This window comes from Citrus clementina, unplaced genomic scaffold, assembly GCF_000493195.1.
Source record: "Citrus clementina cultivar Clemenules unplaced genomic scaffold, Citrus_clementina_v1.0 scaffold_2, whole genome shotgun sequence".
NCBI lineage: Eukaryota > Viridiplantae > Streptophyta > Magnoliopsida > Sapindales > Rutaceae > Citrus > Citrus x clementina.
Window position 1 is genome coordinate 34,199,752 of NW_006262688.1, and position 16,126 is coordinate 34,215,877.

The 16,126-nt window shown below is 34.9% G+C and overlaps 2 protein-coding genes across 2 annotated transcripts; one reads left to right on the forward strand and one right to left on the reverse strand.

Annotated features, from left to right (window-relative positions):
• Positions 1-4,513: 4,513 nt before the first annotated feature.
• LOC18051232 lies at positions 4,514-5,619 on the reverse strand. Its single transcript, XM_006449443.2, has one exon. It carries the CDS (start codon positions 5,484-5,486, stop codon positions 4,959-4,961), a length of 528 nt encoding a protein of 175 aa, XP_006449506.1. The 5' UTR covers positions 5,487-5,619; the 3' UTR covers positions 4,514-4,958.
• A 2,765-nt stretch (positions 5,620-8,384) lies between these two features.
• On the forward strand, positions 8,385-10,082 carry LOC18051233 (peroxisome biogenesis protein 7). The gene has a single exon (XM_006449444.2). It carries the CDS (start codon positions 8,672-8,674, stop codon positions 9,623-9,625), a length of 954 nt encoding a protein of 317 aa, XP_006449507.1. The 5' UTR covers positions 8,385-8,671; the 3' UTR covers positions 9,626-10,082.
• Positions 10,083-16,126: the final 6,044 nt, after the last annotated feature.

Genomic DNA, 16,126 nt, shown 5'->3' on the forward strand with positions numbered 1-16,126 from the left:
ATTTTTTTAATTTAGAGGATTAAATTACACTTATATAGTTTAAGGGTAAAATAGACGTTTGCTCTAATTTCTTTTAAAAACTCTATCAACTTTAATGGTTTGGCGGCAAAATAATAAAAATTAAGTGAAAAATTAATTATAAAAAAAATTAATGGTAAAGAGATATTTCAAAAAATATTAGGTTATAAAATGATAATGTCCCTAGAAAAATGTATATATTGATATAATTGGATAATAGATAATAAGTAATGTTCCAATGAGGATTATTCAACATTGATTTTATATTGGCATAATTGAATAATAGATCAGATAAGAAAAATATATATTTTAATCTATTGTATTTTGTGTTTTAATTTAACCAATAAAATAAAAAAATTCTTATTAAATAAGGACTTAGTAAATAATAAAGCAACTAACATACTATGTACAAGTAGTTATTATTTCACTAATAACATTAGAGTTGGAAAACATATCACTGGGTCATGTTCGTACTATGTCAGCTTCGTATCGCGTCAAATTTAGGTTGACTCTAATACGACTCATTTAATAATTATATCAAAATGTTGATATTTTAACACAAAACGAAAAATTATTAGGTTATCCAATAATATTGACATCATAAAATATACATACCTATCAAAATATTACATGTATACACTATTGAAGTTTTAAAACTATATAAAATATTATCAATAGAACATTGTATATATGTTCATCTTTATAAAAAAAATAAAAATAAAAATAAAAGGAAAGAATAATGTCTAATATTTGAGCCGGACACGGTGTATCTAATAATCGTGTCAAATTTGACAATATATGAAAAAAAAAAATTGTGTTGATCCGAACACGGTGTATCTAATAATCGTGTTAAATTTGACAATATATTTCCATTTATTCATGTCGTTTTTGTCTCGAATAATTAAGTTGTATCAAATTTTATTAGGTTTAGATAACATGTCATATGGTATAAAAAATTATATATTCAATTATGAAAGTAGAAATGTAGAATTATTGAAAAAAAGAAGAAGAAGAAGAAGAAGAAGAAGAAGAAATTTATGCGAATGAAGTAGTTACAGGAAAGGGGTTGGATGGGTGTTGCCAGGATAATGACTTTTAAGGGTTTTCTTGGAGTTGTGCGTGGATTTTAGATTTTTAGTGGACTTAGAAGGGGCAAAAGATGAAGGCGATTGGGCGGCTGCGTCAATGTGGGGGATGCTTCGCTATTCTATGTTGATGAGCGGCAATGATGCGCCGGCTGTCTGACAGACGCGTCGTACGATTTTGGCTTCTTGCGTCAGCGCGGGGGTTGGGGTTCGGCTCGGCTCACAGCTCGCTCGAGCCTGCTCACAGCAGCTGGCTCACCCACACGTCGGTGTACTTTCTTGTGAATTTTGCAGGTTTATATTCATTCGTTATGCCTTTGACCGGGAACGGAACCGGGGGCAGCAGGGGCCTCGCTTTGCTTGTTCAATTGTTTTTGTGGGCTTTCTTCCGTTCCGGAGTTGGACTGAAACTCGATGTCGACGGGCCCAATTTCTCTGACTCAATTAAAGGCCCATTGGGATTCGTTTACTTTGTAAGCTGGGCCCAGTGGATTTTAAAAAGAGTTATCTATGCCGGGGACTCATCTCATCATTCAATCGCCCAGATGTAATAAGGATGGGTGTGAGGACAAATTTTCGCGATTCAATTTCTTGAACCAAATTTATCCGAAGATAAAAGATAGATATAACATGCCGATTTTTATTCAAAGCAAAAGAGAAAAAGATTTGAGATGCAAGAACACATGCACATCGTAATTTCATATTTGTGTTTGAAGAAAACAAATCATAGAAAAGTTGGAGATGGCGACATTTTAACCATTACAAGTTGATGCAAAGCAAGTGGCGCCGCTTGAATTATTGTAATTCATTCACTTATATTTTAAAGAAAAGAAAAGTTCCCACTTCAAGCGTTGTCCAGCACAAGCTGATTAAAATAAGCTCTGCCTTTAATTTCATTAGACTCTTGGGCCAATCACAGAATGAGTAGGACCCAATAAAATGAGGTGCTTTCATTGGAAGGAAAAAACTATTTACTCCAATTCTGGCCCTGAATTTGTACCCCGAAAATCAAAACGCACCATTTGGTTTGGTTTCATTTGCTTTTCACTTTCCCTTACCAAATCAAACGGTGCGTTTTAGCTTTCGGGGTGCAAATTCAGGGCCAAAATTCGGGATAAATAACAGCACTCTTCATGGAAAATCTATATTTTATTGCTTACTGGTAGGATGATGCGATATTATTTCTGAAGTACCAACAAACGGGTTTTTATTTATTTTTCCCTAAATTGGGGTGGGATTTAAATTTCTAAGAAGATTTTATTTGCAGACTTGTTGGGATTTTATTTGCATAAAACATGCAAGGTTATTTGGATGATTCTTCTGCATGCCTTGAAGCCTAAATACCGTATAAACACTAGCTTGTTGATTAAATGGGAATCTATACTACAATTGTATTAAGTTTTATATTACATATGAATTGAATACATATCTTATGCAATCTTACTCATGATTCTAGCTATTACCGTATTTTGTTTTCTTATGAATATGATTGTGTGGTTCATTTATTTTTATATCAACGTAATGGCCCAGCCAATGAACTGGATAAGTCCAATCAAAGTATCAATCCTCCCATGATGCGGCCTCTAACCTCTGTCGGCTACCCGTCAAAGATTATTGCAAAAATGTATGGCTGTAACATGCATGGTGATTTTAGTCGGCAAAAGCACTGGCCCGAATTTGTGTTACTATCGGGATCTGTTTACATAACTACTTCATATTATTACATGACACATGTGAGTACTTCTCTCGCACGGGCATTTTTATTTTTTGAAAATACAAATTCAACATTTTACTATATCGTAAAATATTTTCACAACTTAGTAAAATAATTTTTTAGCTGTTTACAACATTACAAAAACTTTTTACTATGTTGTAAAATTTTAAATTCACATTTTAAAAAATAAGACCGCTCGTGCCTGAGAATGATTAGACATTATAATGTGAATGTTTGAATTTAAAATGGCCAAATTTATTTATAAATTAATAATTAAAAGAAAAATCTCCATATATACAGCATTGAAAACTCAAGGGGAATTTGAACGTTGTTCCGCCATGTGAAATGTGAACGATTTATCATCCTATCCTACTACTGAAGCTTGTTAGGCAAAAACAAGCAGATGGAATTAAATTTAACTGAGGCTTCTACTACTCTGCAAAGCCGGGGAATCAAGTGGGTGCGCGAGAATAGAATTCAATGATTAAAAAAAAAAAAAAGAAACTTGAGTTATCTTTTTGATGATCCCAGATGGTGGGACTCAATTTTTTTTTTTTTTTTTTTGGGGCATCATTTGCACGTACGTATAGGAGGATAAGAACATGGGCGTGTTGAAGGCTCAACCATTTGGTATCCAGCAAATACAAAGGTCAAACTCAACTGTAATTGCCTTTACAGATGCTGTTGGCACTGGCACCATAAGATAATGATGATGATGATTTATGATAAATTTAAGAGAACAAAATACTTAAAAGACATGCCCAAGCAGCCAACCCACACTTTGTTAGTGCAAGCTAGAAATGCATTACTATTATTATTCTATGGTGGAAAGTTTTGTGGGGACTATTATTCCATACACCTTAAAAAAAAAGTTGAGAGAAATAAATATGATGGATATATGCACATAGAGAGAATTAAATATAATTTATATATTCATATATGTGAAAAGATCCTTCAAAATTTAGATAAGTTCAGATCATAAGAGAATTTAATTCTTTATCAACCTCAAAAAACTCTAATTAATTAGATTAGCATTCAATTGCCGCTAATTGTTGCCCTCACCAATCATATATATAATTAATAAGTGTTTGATAATTATGATATAAAAGTAAATTTTAAATTGTAATTAATTATGCCACGAATCAACACAATAAAATTTTCAATAATTTCAAAACTGGTAAAGGCAAAGTAAATTAGACAGCAGCTACCTTGATCACATCAACAATGTTGTTGATCTCATCACTAATAGATTCCACTACTTATGGTGCGTTTGGAATTGAGGTATTGTAATTTTTAAGCTACATCTATTATGGAAAAAAAAGAAGCTATAATTATGAAATAAAAGTTAGTAATATATAGGAAATATAAATTTTAAATAATAATTTTGATAAAATTATAAATTTTCCATTATACAAGTGAAAAATCATATCAACATAACTTCCACGCTATAGCAGTTACTGTTTACTAAACATTTTAGTGCTGTAACTTTTAAGTTACAGCTGTCCAACCTCAATCCCAAACGCACTCTTAAATTGATGAATACAGATCAGTGATCTGTCAATCGCAATTACTCCATCGATGAGTGATATAAGAATTGCATCATCGGAGATAAGCGAATAGTGGCCTACACCATGTCTTATCAAATTTTTATCTCATTGAAACATGGGCAAAATAGTAATCACACAGACGCAATCGTACAATGGTAGATTACTATCACGATCATATCAAAATGATCACCTTCCAATTTTTATTAATGACAACAGTAGAGCAAAATTACTGGACATTATACAGTACTAGGAGTGGAATCTCAGACGACTCTATCAATAATAATCAAAACAACATAGCATTAATTATTGATAAATCTAGTGGAGATCAGAGCAATAATCCGGCCAGTAATTTTTTTACCCGAAATCTAAAACCAACTGTTCGAGATCATAACGTGAAACGATTTTCAAGCCATGATATATAAGAGTTTTAAAATTATTATCTTTTGTTCTCTAATCCTATATATACACCAAAAAGGAAGTAAAAGAAAAATAACGGACGTTGTAGGTTTTGAAACCCTAATGGATGTTGAATCTCTAAAAATGAATCATATGAAGAAGAAGAAGAAGGATAAAATTTGAAACCCGCCATAATTATTAAACATCACTTGGTGACTCACATATGCTTTCCAAATGAGGCCTCCAAACACCAACCCGACCTCTTCTTCGATCTCTTTGCGTTGACAGCTTCTCCGACAGTATCTCACTCAAATACTGATCAGAAACAAGAAGATTTGTTGTCATAGAAATGCTGTTAACATTGTTCGTGTTATTATTTGCGTTGCTTTGAGATTGCTCTCTTCTTTTCTTCTTAGTGGATGATGATCTTGATCGAGACTTTTGATGATCACCTGTTGTTGCGGGGACTGGAATGAGAAAATAAATCTTCCCACGTTGAAGCTCAGCATCCGGTGGTACAACAACGATCTTCGGAACCACCCCGTCATCGGACGATGGCGATGAGGGTTTCTTTAGAACATGCTTTGGGTGAGCTTTCATGATCTCTCTTGCTTTGATCGTGCCACTGATTTCTTCCACGCGTCCGTTAGAGTGTATTATTCGAATAACATCAAGAGCTCCGCATGGTAGAATGCAAGAGATGCAGCACCTGATTGTGTTTTTCATGGCTAGCTAAATGCTAATAGCTCCTTAATTTCTCTCTCTCTATAGTCTCTCATAGAGAGAGAGAGAGATAAAAGAGATAAGAAGTGAAAGAGAGGAGTCTTTTCTTTTGCTCTCTAATGAGAGTGGGGAAGGAATCAATCACTTAAAAAAAAAAAGTACCAAATGATGATTTTATTATAGCTCTTTTTCTCTTATTTATTTATTTTATTTTATTTTCGAGAGGAAGGGAAGAATTTTTCACTCGTAGCTTAGGATGAAATTCATGGCATTAATAATTGCACCTCACTTGCGTACTTTGCCTTTTGGATTCATCATTCAGGTCCCTCCATTCCCCTTGCCTACTACACTGTGTTCAATAATTTGGGTTCGTTTTGCAAGGCTACCTTATGGGTGACACATATTAGTGCATGATTGGGACTGCCAAGTAAGCAAAAACAAGAGCCTCTGGCCGGGGGTTGCCTTCGGGCACGTGTTTCAATGAAGTTGTGACGCGTGTCAATGTGACAATGAATCAGCCATTAAGATTAGGTAAGGAGGTTATGTTTATGGGGTCATTTGGGAAAGCAAAGAGAGAGAAGATGGTATTGTTTGTAGCGAATTGAGCATTGGGTGAAGGGCGGGTGGGAAAATGGGGCATAGAGAAATCTTCTTTTGAGAGAGAGTTATGATCTTTCAATATCCCCAAGCAAGATCATATGGGCTGTGGCTTTCATTGGAAAGTGAGGTGTGACGTAGACTTCTTTTACTCTTTATCTATCAATCTCTTATGGTTTTAGGGTTTTCCAAGTGTTTTCACTCTAAGAGATTGTAATTATCTGCTAACTCTATAGCTTGCACATGTTGCTCATGATATTCCTCAAAATAGTCCACAGACAAACAGTCTATACTTTCTTGAACTTTTCTTTGTTTACTAATTTGACTCTTATAAGTACATAAGAGATCAATTCTTTCGCAGGAAAATCAAAAAAATTCAAAAGCGAGATCATGACTCCAAGAAAATTCTTCATTCTAATCTCTTAAAGGCATGGATCTTGGTTGCTTGATTAGATTTTATCTATGTAGTTTCATATCGATCATCAATTAATGAGCCCACATGGAGATTTTTGCTATAAGAAGACAAGGTAGTTAAAACTGTTTAATCTGTTTGATTGCCCGTTAATTTGAGTAATGTCCCATCCGAACATGAATGTGGCCATCTCATTTAATGGTTGTGATGTAGATGTTAGTGGGCAGCATGTGAAGTATGGAGGAGGAGGGTCCATGGTGGGGTTTTGGGAATTTATTTTCTTTCAATTAATTAATTTTGAATTAATACTAATTTATAAGCTCAATAACTCGCACCATCATGAAAAAATTCAATCGTAGCATATGGACAACCAGAACTATCAATTCCGTCATGTACAATTCGACAAATGAGTTGTTCCACTGTGGGAACCCTAAGCTGCATCTCTATCACAAAAGCTAGCTCTGGGGTAGGGATGAAACAAATTCAGTGAAAGTTCCGAATATTTATTGTACGATTAAATTAAACTTGTTGTTACTCATTTTTACTCCATCTTACCCGTTGGCCTCGTATCGATAAAAACGAGAAAAAAGTTTTGAGATTTTTGTTTACGGTCACGTGGAAGTGTAGACAAACGAAAATGAAGTCACAGTCACTTGTATTATTGCATCTAAACAACTATGAAATTGGAAAGAATCAAGACGTTACTAACGATGCTGATTGAGAAGCCTCCAAATTGGCCAGTTTGAATCCAACCCCCCCGCATTCTGAAAGCCACAAGATGAGTGCACAGAGCTAGTTATAATGATAAAATGATCCTACATTCTAGTGCTTTACGGTAAATGCAAAATCAACGAAAATTCAACTTCGGTTCAATTCTTTGAGCCCAACAGAAGAGAACGTAGTAATGGGCTTCCCACTAGAAAACGGTTTGTTAACCGCCAAGCGTTTTCGCTTGTGGGCACTACCATTTATTCGCATACTGTTTTGGACTTGGACATGATCCAATCCATGTGATTCTCTGATGATATCATAATATTTATAATTTATAGTAATAATATAGTTTTCGAAGGCAACTTTCCACGAGTTCCGTCCACCATTCGGCGGTCGGCAATTTGGGATGGAAATTAGAGGGGAGAAAATTTAACTTGAAAGAAAAAGAGAAGAAAAACAAATTATATTTCTCCATTTCATGTTATAGAATTTAGATGGTGATTAGAAAAGAAGCTATTTTATTTTGTTGTTAAATGCTTGACGCATTATCTTTATTTTGGGGTGTTGTTTTAATTGATTTTCTCGTACATCCACGACGTGTATCAGTGTATGGTCGTTGTTTTCCCCAGACCCCAGTCATCATGTATATATTTTAGGAGAATATTAATTAAAAATTAATATATTATTTTCGGATGAATATTGAATAATAATATATTTATATGTCGCAAATGACATGTCACTAATAAAAAATAGCCGTATGTTTGATAATAATTATCTTTTTCTTCCATTATTTATGAAATAATTTTATAACATTAATAAATAAATGACACATCATGTGTTATATTATTTAAAACACAAATTTTGTAATTCAGATTTGTAAATTATATCACTACTCTATTTTGAATAAGACTTTTACTTGTGGGTTATAAATTGAGAACTGACAAAACAAATGAATCTATTTCTCATTTTTTTTCTTGTAAGGAATTGAAAGATTATAATTTAAGTACTTAACCTTTTATAATTCTTTTTCTTCAAATGAATGCATGGTATGTTTATGTATAATAATAATAATAATTAGCCCCAATTATTAACTACGATAAGCCAATACTTAACTAAAACTTAATTATCAGTGAGGAGTATTATATAAATGTTAAATGGAATTGAAAAAAAAAATTAACAAGAAATAGAAAAATTATGTCCCTCGATAATAAAAGATTGAAACGTAGGAATATAAATGAAAAAAAAATTAAAAAAAAAAGTAGCCATGGGGAGTCGTAATTTCATTGAAATCCGAAAAATCTCTCATCCGAGATCCGACGACCATCATAGTATGATCAGATCATCCATAATTATGCATACCCCACTCAAACGCTCAAACTGACAACAACACGATACACACTAGTAGCACCAGATGAAACTTTAGTGCAGATAACTCCGTCAACTCCACCGGCGAATAACAACACCAAAGATGCCCGTCTTCAAAACCCCATTTAACGGCTACTCCGTCAAATTCTCTCCCTTCTACGAGTCCCGTCTCGCCGTTGCCACCGCCCAAAACTTCGGAATCCTCGGTAATGGCCGCGTCCACGTCCTCGACCTCTCCCCCGCCGCTCCCGCTCTCACCGAACTAGTCGCCTTCGACACTGCCGACGGTGTTTACGACCTCGCATGGTCCGAATCCCACGACTCCCTCCTAATCGCCGCCGTCGCCGATGGATCCGTTAAAATCTACGACACGGCCCTCCCGCCAACGGCCAATCCCATCCGCTCCCTCCACGAGCACACTCGCGAAGTCCACTCGGCCGATTATAACCCCACTCGACGTGATTCTTTCATCACATCGTCCTGGGATGACACGGTTAAACTCTGGACCGTTGACCGGCCTACCAGTGTGCGAACATTTAAAGAACACGCGTATTGCGTGTACAACGCCACGTGGAACCCGCGTCACAGCGACGTGTTCTGTTCCGCGAGTGGGGACTGCACTCTTCGAATTTGGGATGTGAGAGAGATGGGCAGCACGATGATAATTCCGGCCCACGAGTTTGAAATTTTAGCTTGTGATTGGAACAAGTACGATGACTGTTTAATTGCGAGTGCTTCAGTTGATAAGAGTATTAAAATTTGGGATGTGAGGAACTATAGAGTTCCAATTGCTGTATTAAATGGACATGGCTATGCCGTGAGGAAAGTGAAATTTTCACCGCACAGGAGGAATTTGTTAGCGTCTTGTTCGTATGACATGACTGTGTGCTTATGGGATTTCATGGTGGAGGATGCTTTGGTTGGGAGGTATGATCATCACACTGAGTTTGCCGTTGGGGTTGATATGAGTGTACTTGTTGAGGGATTGTTGGCCAGTACTGGATGGGATGAGCTTGTCTATGTGTGGCAGCAAGGAATGGATCCCAGAGCGGTTTGATACTTGTTAGGAAGGGATTTTTCTTTTCTTCTTTTTTATTTTCTCCTGTTTTTAAATTTTTATTTTTGTTGTCGTTACAGTTATACATGATGATCATAATTTTATAAACTGGTTGAATGTGATGCTTATTGGGAGATTGGCACACTTTTGGACATAAGTATGAATGTTGCTGGAAAGTTGTCATGTGAAAAATGTTAATAATGTTCTTGATTCGATTTTTGTTGTATAAACATAAGTTGGTGAATGTGAAAGCCATTGATTGTTGGATTTTTTCAAGTCACGAAGTGCCACCAGAGTTTTTGTTTAACTATCTTCATTGCTTTGTTTGAGCAATGACATTGTTGTATTATCTACATTGTCACTTTCTTTAGAGGTAGTTGTTTGTTTGTAGTTCACTAATTTGGCGGCACATCTTTTGTTCAAGTTTACAAATGTGCCTCACATCTATTTGTGTTTGAGCTCTCAGTTTTAATTCCAGTTTCTTTATTTTACAGATTTTAAAGGTGGGAGAAGTTGCAATATATAAAAGCTAGTAATTAGTTGTTTTCTGAAGAAGTCAATTTTAGCTCATTTGTTTAAGTGCATACTTAAAGATGTTTTTAGTTCATTTTATCTCCTTAATATTGGTTTTCTCTTGTTTGTAGATGTATTTAGCTGCTGCAATGGATATTTAGTTTGTATCTTATGCTTGTTTTGTAAGGTTAGAGCTTAGTGACTTCCTTAAGTTTGTGCCAATTTGCTGAATGAGTAGACCTACCCATTAGTTTCCTGATCCAATCACTGTAGAACCGAATACCATTTTAATGAATGGGTTTAAGTTGGGCTTACAAGTCTCCTTAAGGTAATGCTTTGTGATATTCGAAGTTCATTTAGTTCTTTATGCTGTAGTTGGAATTCTTTTGTACCAGCCGCTTCCCTTTCCTAGTGTGCGGCGGTCTGTCAACTTCTACATTAGTGTGTAATGATGGAGAGATTTTGTAATTTATTTTATGCTAGCAGAAGAAACTTGTCGTTTTATGTGTGGTGGGTGACTGTAATGTTGTCTAGAACATAAAGTATTACTCCAGTCATAAATTAAATGTTGGTTACAAAATTATGTTGCCTTAATTTCTATTTGCTTTCTCTTGTGACCTCTAATCATAATATCTGTAGGAGAGCCCTAGGATAGTTGACAAAGTTTCATTGGTTGAATTTTATACTTGAATGTTTTTTTCTTGAGGAAAGCTTTTGTAACCAATGTGCTATGGCTTAGTGGTATTTGGGAGGCTTGTTAAGCGACATCAGGTTAGTAATAGAGAGTTTTAAGTCCACACAAGTACTGGTGCTTTGCTTGGATGATCTTTTAAAACATTGTGACATGCTACATTTTAAATATTTGAAGGTTAGCCCTAGCCCAACCATTCTTTATTTTACATGGATAAGGGGGGAGAGAGAGAGGGGGATACGTTCAATTGGAACTTCAAAGAGCCAGAAGCGCAAATTGCAGTAGATACAACAAAGCCTGAAATGCTTAACAGAGAGATCTCCTGTAGAATGGGAGTGAGAGAGGGAGGTGATGGTGGGGACTGGGAGTAGGGCTGCAGACTCTGTTGATATTAATTGCATGATTTTCATTTTTCTGGTCCCAATGGTTGCGTTTAAGTTTGCCTCATTTCAAAAAGGAAAAAAAGGGTTGTATTTATGTTTGGTTTATCATTTGCACTTTCTGAAAGGTTTTGGAGCTATGGTCTCTGTTTCTGTGTTGAGCTACTACAAATAAGAGGTCATTGGTGATGTCTTTTGTCCCTTCCTAGTCCCAAAAAAATAGTTGGTAGCTTGCGCGTTACTGCTTGATACCTTCCATCATCCAATTTGGAAGAGACAGTATTCTTGTATGCTAATGGTTGAACTCTGATATCGACAATTGGATTACGCAATGATTTTGAAATATGGGCTTGATCGTTCTCACGTGGTGCTCGATTATTGCCTTAATTAAAAGGTTGGTTGGATGTAGATGATTAGACACTTTCTTCGTCTATAATGGAGATTGGGAAATCTAATAGGGAGTTTGGCCTCGTTCATCCATTCGATCTCTGCCATCTGGGTGCCTCGTTCATCCATTCGATCTCTGCCATCTGGGTAACAATCGAAGAATTCCCCTTCAAAATTAAAAAAAAAAAATCATGAAATCTTTTCTGCGTATGATTCTTTTAGGGCGTAATAATCAAAATCCGGTTTCTCTCTTTTCAGGCTAGTGGAAGTGTTACTGTGGAAGATAAGGTCTCATTCAAATCTTACCATAAAGTTACCTGCAGTGTTAATGAATCATTGGCATTCGGCCATCCACTTGTCGAGTTTTAGACAATTTTGCGGTGTCAAGCGCTCGTTATTTAGTACTGCTAACTTTAAAAATTTTGGCTGCTGTCAGCACTCAGCAGTTATATCCCCTGCGCCCCAAGTTCAAGCGGTGAGCCTGCCAGATCAACTTTTTAGAAGTCACCAAGTCTAAAAAATTAACGCGCACAGAGATACATTACCCTTGAAATTCTGTCAACTCACTATGGGCTTGGGAAATATAGAGAAGTTGTGGCAATAAGGGAAGATTATCAAATCAAAATCTTAACAAAGAACCAATTATATAAGCCCTAAAGAAAATGATTCGCAAGGCTCTGCTTCTGTCCTGTCAATGAGTCTCTTTACAATTTTGTAATCACACTCACTTACACGAAAAAAATATGGAGAAAATTTATATTATTTCATTTGTAGGTCTCACTTATAGGACCATTAGATCTATCAAATGATAAAATTCTTAATGGATGTGTATGTCCCACATAAATTTCTCTCCTATCTTTTATTTTTCTTCGTTATTAATCAATTAGTGGCATGTAAGCTTTAACTTTTCTTTTTGAGTCACTTTTGTAGAAGTTGCTTGTGAGTTGTGTCAACTATAATTAGATCTAGCAAAATGTGTTATGAATCATGTTCGTATCGTATCAAATTTAAGTTGATTCAAACCCAATCTATTTAATAATTATGTCAAAATATTAAAATTTGAACCTGACATAAAAAATAAATAAGTGACTTAGTACAATTATTTAATAATCAAGTAAATGTGTCACCCAATATGACATAATCCAATAACCCGCTTAATACACATTTAACAAGATTTATATCAAAACATTACAACCTATTTGACACAAATTATACTCGTTTATATATCTAAATAATATTATGTATTGATATCATAAAATATACATATCTACCAAAATATTATACATTTATATGAATGTTATATAAGCCCTAAAGAAAATGATTTGTAGGGCTTTGCTTTTGTCCTGCCAATAGAATGATTTTCTTTATAATTTTGTAATCACACTCACTTGAATGAAAAAATCAAGAGAAAATTCATATTATTACATTTGTAGGTCTTACTCACAGGACCATCAGATCTGTCAAATGATAAGATCTTTAAGGGGTGGATTTGTCCCACACAAATTTCTCTCCTATCTTTTATCTTTCTTCATTATTTATTAATTAAGCTTTAACTTTTCTTTTGAGTCACTTTTGTAGGAGTTGCATGAACTATAATTAGACATAACAAAATAAGTCATTCAGTCATATTTATGTCATATCAAATTTAGGTTGACCCAAACTTAATTTATTTAATAATCATGTCAAAATTTTGAAATCAGAATCCGACATAAAAAATAAATGGGTGACTCGATATAACTCATTTAATAATCAGGTAATCGTGTCACCCAATAGGACATAATCGGTTATTGAGTCATATTCATGTCATGTCAAATTTAGGCTAACTCAAACTCAATCTATTTAATAATCATGTCAAAACATTGAAATCAGAACCCGGCATAAAAAATAAATGGGTGACTTGGTATAACTCATTTAATAATCAAGTAATCGTGTCACCAAGTAAGACATAATCGGTCATTGAGTCATATTCGTATCATGTCAAATTTAGGCTAACCCAAACTCAATCTATTTAATAATCATGTCAAAATATTGAAGTCAAAACCTGACATGAAAAATAAATGGGTGACTCGGTATAACTCATTTAATAATCAGGTAATCGTGTCACCCAACATGACATAATCCAATAACCGGCTTAATAGCTATTTAACAAGATTTACATCAAACTTATACACTCATTTTAACACAAATTACACTCATTTATATATCTAAATATTATTACGTATTGATATTATAAAAAATACATATTTAACAAAATATTATACATTTATACCATTGAAGTTTTAAATCTATATAGAATATTGTAAAATAAAACATAGTATGAATGTTTATTCTTCACCAAAAAAAGAGAGAGAATCATGTCGAAATTTTGAATTTTGATGCAAATTAATTAAAATAGAAAACATAAGTTGTATATTTATAATCCTATCATTAACTAAGTGAATAAAAAACTGAACTTAACCCGACAAAAGAAAAAAATATTAACCCAAATATAATTTATTTAAATTCATGTTAATTTTTATGATCTGTGTATAAAATTAAAAAAATGCACACGAGTTTATTTTGTAGCGAAAATAGTTTGCCTTTAGTGTTTTTTCGATTTCTATGTCAAATTTTTTGTGCATTTATTAATTTTGTAGCAAAAATAGTTCGCCTTTTGTTTTCAACAGATTTTGGGGTAAGAAAAGCCAAACCAGTCTAGAACAATAAATTTATATTTTTGGGGGAGATGGGGTACCTTACTAGTTTATTGTGTGCGGTGCGGTGTATCTGAAGTTCGGGGGAGGTGAGAAGGGGGGAGAGAGTGATAACAGTGGTGAAAGGTTTAGAACTAAGAGAGGTGTCCTTAAAAATGAGCTACACGCCTGCAAAACAATGAAATAAAGGTTAGAGGTGAAGCCGGGGTACTCCGGCGTTCACACTCCGACGCTCAAGTTAGCAAACTCAAGCTTTTATGGTAAAGAGAGCTGGTTAGCCCTCTGTAAATTAGGATTTTAAGGTTGAAGAAAACATATTTTTCGGAGTGTGAGTGTTTTAGGGTGAATGAGAGCATGATGGAGAATGAAACCTAGGCACCTTTATATATGGAGTACCTCAGCTGCCACGTGGCGTACCCTTTTTGGCTAACGTCTTTTTACCTCTTTATGATTTTTTGGGCCGTTATTTGCATGTTCGCGGCGTATCTCATCTTTTGGAAACGTGGCGCGCGCTGGCGAGTGGTCCGGGGTACCTCTGCAGTAGCTGTCGGGTAGGCAGCTGGGGACCACTGTCCTTGGGACAGTGTCCTTCACTTTTGGCAGAGGTAGCAGACGGCTGTCCCCCGCTTTTGATACGACGTTCTTAATTCCTAATTCTGACAAAATCAAATAATATCTTTTAGGAGGCGGAAACGTTTCTCATGGCGGATATTTTCGGTGGATTCTCTTGCATCTGTTTTGCCGGGTACCTCGAGTTACGTGGGGTACCCCTATTTGTATGGGGTACCCCTATTTGTATGGGGTACCCCTATTTGTATGGGGTACCTCTAATTGTGCAGGGTACCTCTATTTATACGGGGTACCTCAAATCATGTCAGGCACCTCGGATTGTGCAGGGTACCTCCGATTGTGCTGAAATCATTCCATTGGTTGACACGTGGCGCTCTATTGCCTTTCCTATTTTTCTCTCAAACACCTTTATTTATTTTTTTTAAGTTTTATGTCAAATTTTTTGTTCACATATCAATCATTACTCAACTTTTTATATATACTTTCATCAATTTCTTCTTTTCATATATTCTTTGCTGCTGCAGCAGCTGCATGTTTCATGTTTATATATAAGATAGTTGAATTGCCAGACATCAAAATCTTGTTACAATTTCTCGATAATGAACTAATTAGCTTATTATATTCCTTTTTGAACTTTAATTTATCATGTTACATTCAATAGGTGCGGAGGATCATTTAGTGCTGAAATTTGTTGTAAAAATTTTTATTTCGCATAGTCTACACTAAGGTCCTCTCCTGATTTGAATATTTTTTATTTGAGTAATATAATATAAATAGGGGCAAAACTATGGTACCACAGTGGTATCATACCACAGCTAGATCCAGCCGTCGGATCCAGCCCACTGTAGTCCCCATAGCTAGATCTAATGGCTGGATCCAGCTGTGGCATGGTACCACTGTGGTACTATAGCTGGACCCTATAAATAGGAATTACTTTCTTTATAGTTTAAATTTATTAAACATCTATCAATGTGTCAGTTTTTACTAAAGAGAAGTTCAAATCGAGAGATGATCTTAATCAAGTTTAATTATCCAAAAGTTTTGTAACTTAAAATCAAAAGAGAATTAGTCCAACTTTATAATAATAAGCCATCAATAACAGAACTTAAATTTTTAACTACCCTTCAAATAAGAGTGTGTGTTTGTATGCGCTCGTAAGAAAAACAATATTGGAACAATGTCACTTAGTCACTCTTTCAAGAGAAAAAAATTCCACTTTAAGGCATAATCATGAGAAGTTATCTATCAACAATATCAAAGTAATCAG

What these genes read in the sequence shown, in the direction of transcription:
- LOC18051233 (XM_006449444.2), top strand. Translation starts at nt 8,672, where the DNA reads ATGCCCGTCTTCAAAACCCCATTTAACGGCTACTCCGTCAAATTCTCT.
- LOC18051232 (XM_006449443.2), bottom strand. Translation starts at nt 5,486, where the DNA reads ATGAAAAACACAATCAGGTGCTGCATCTCTTGCATTCTACCATGCGGA.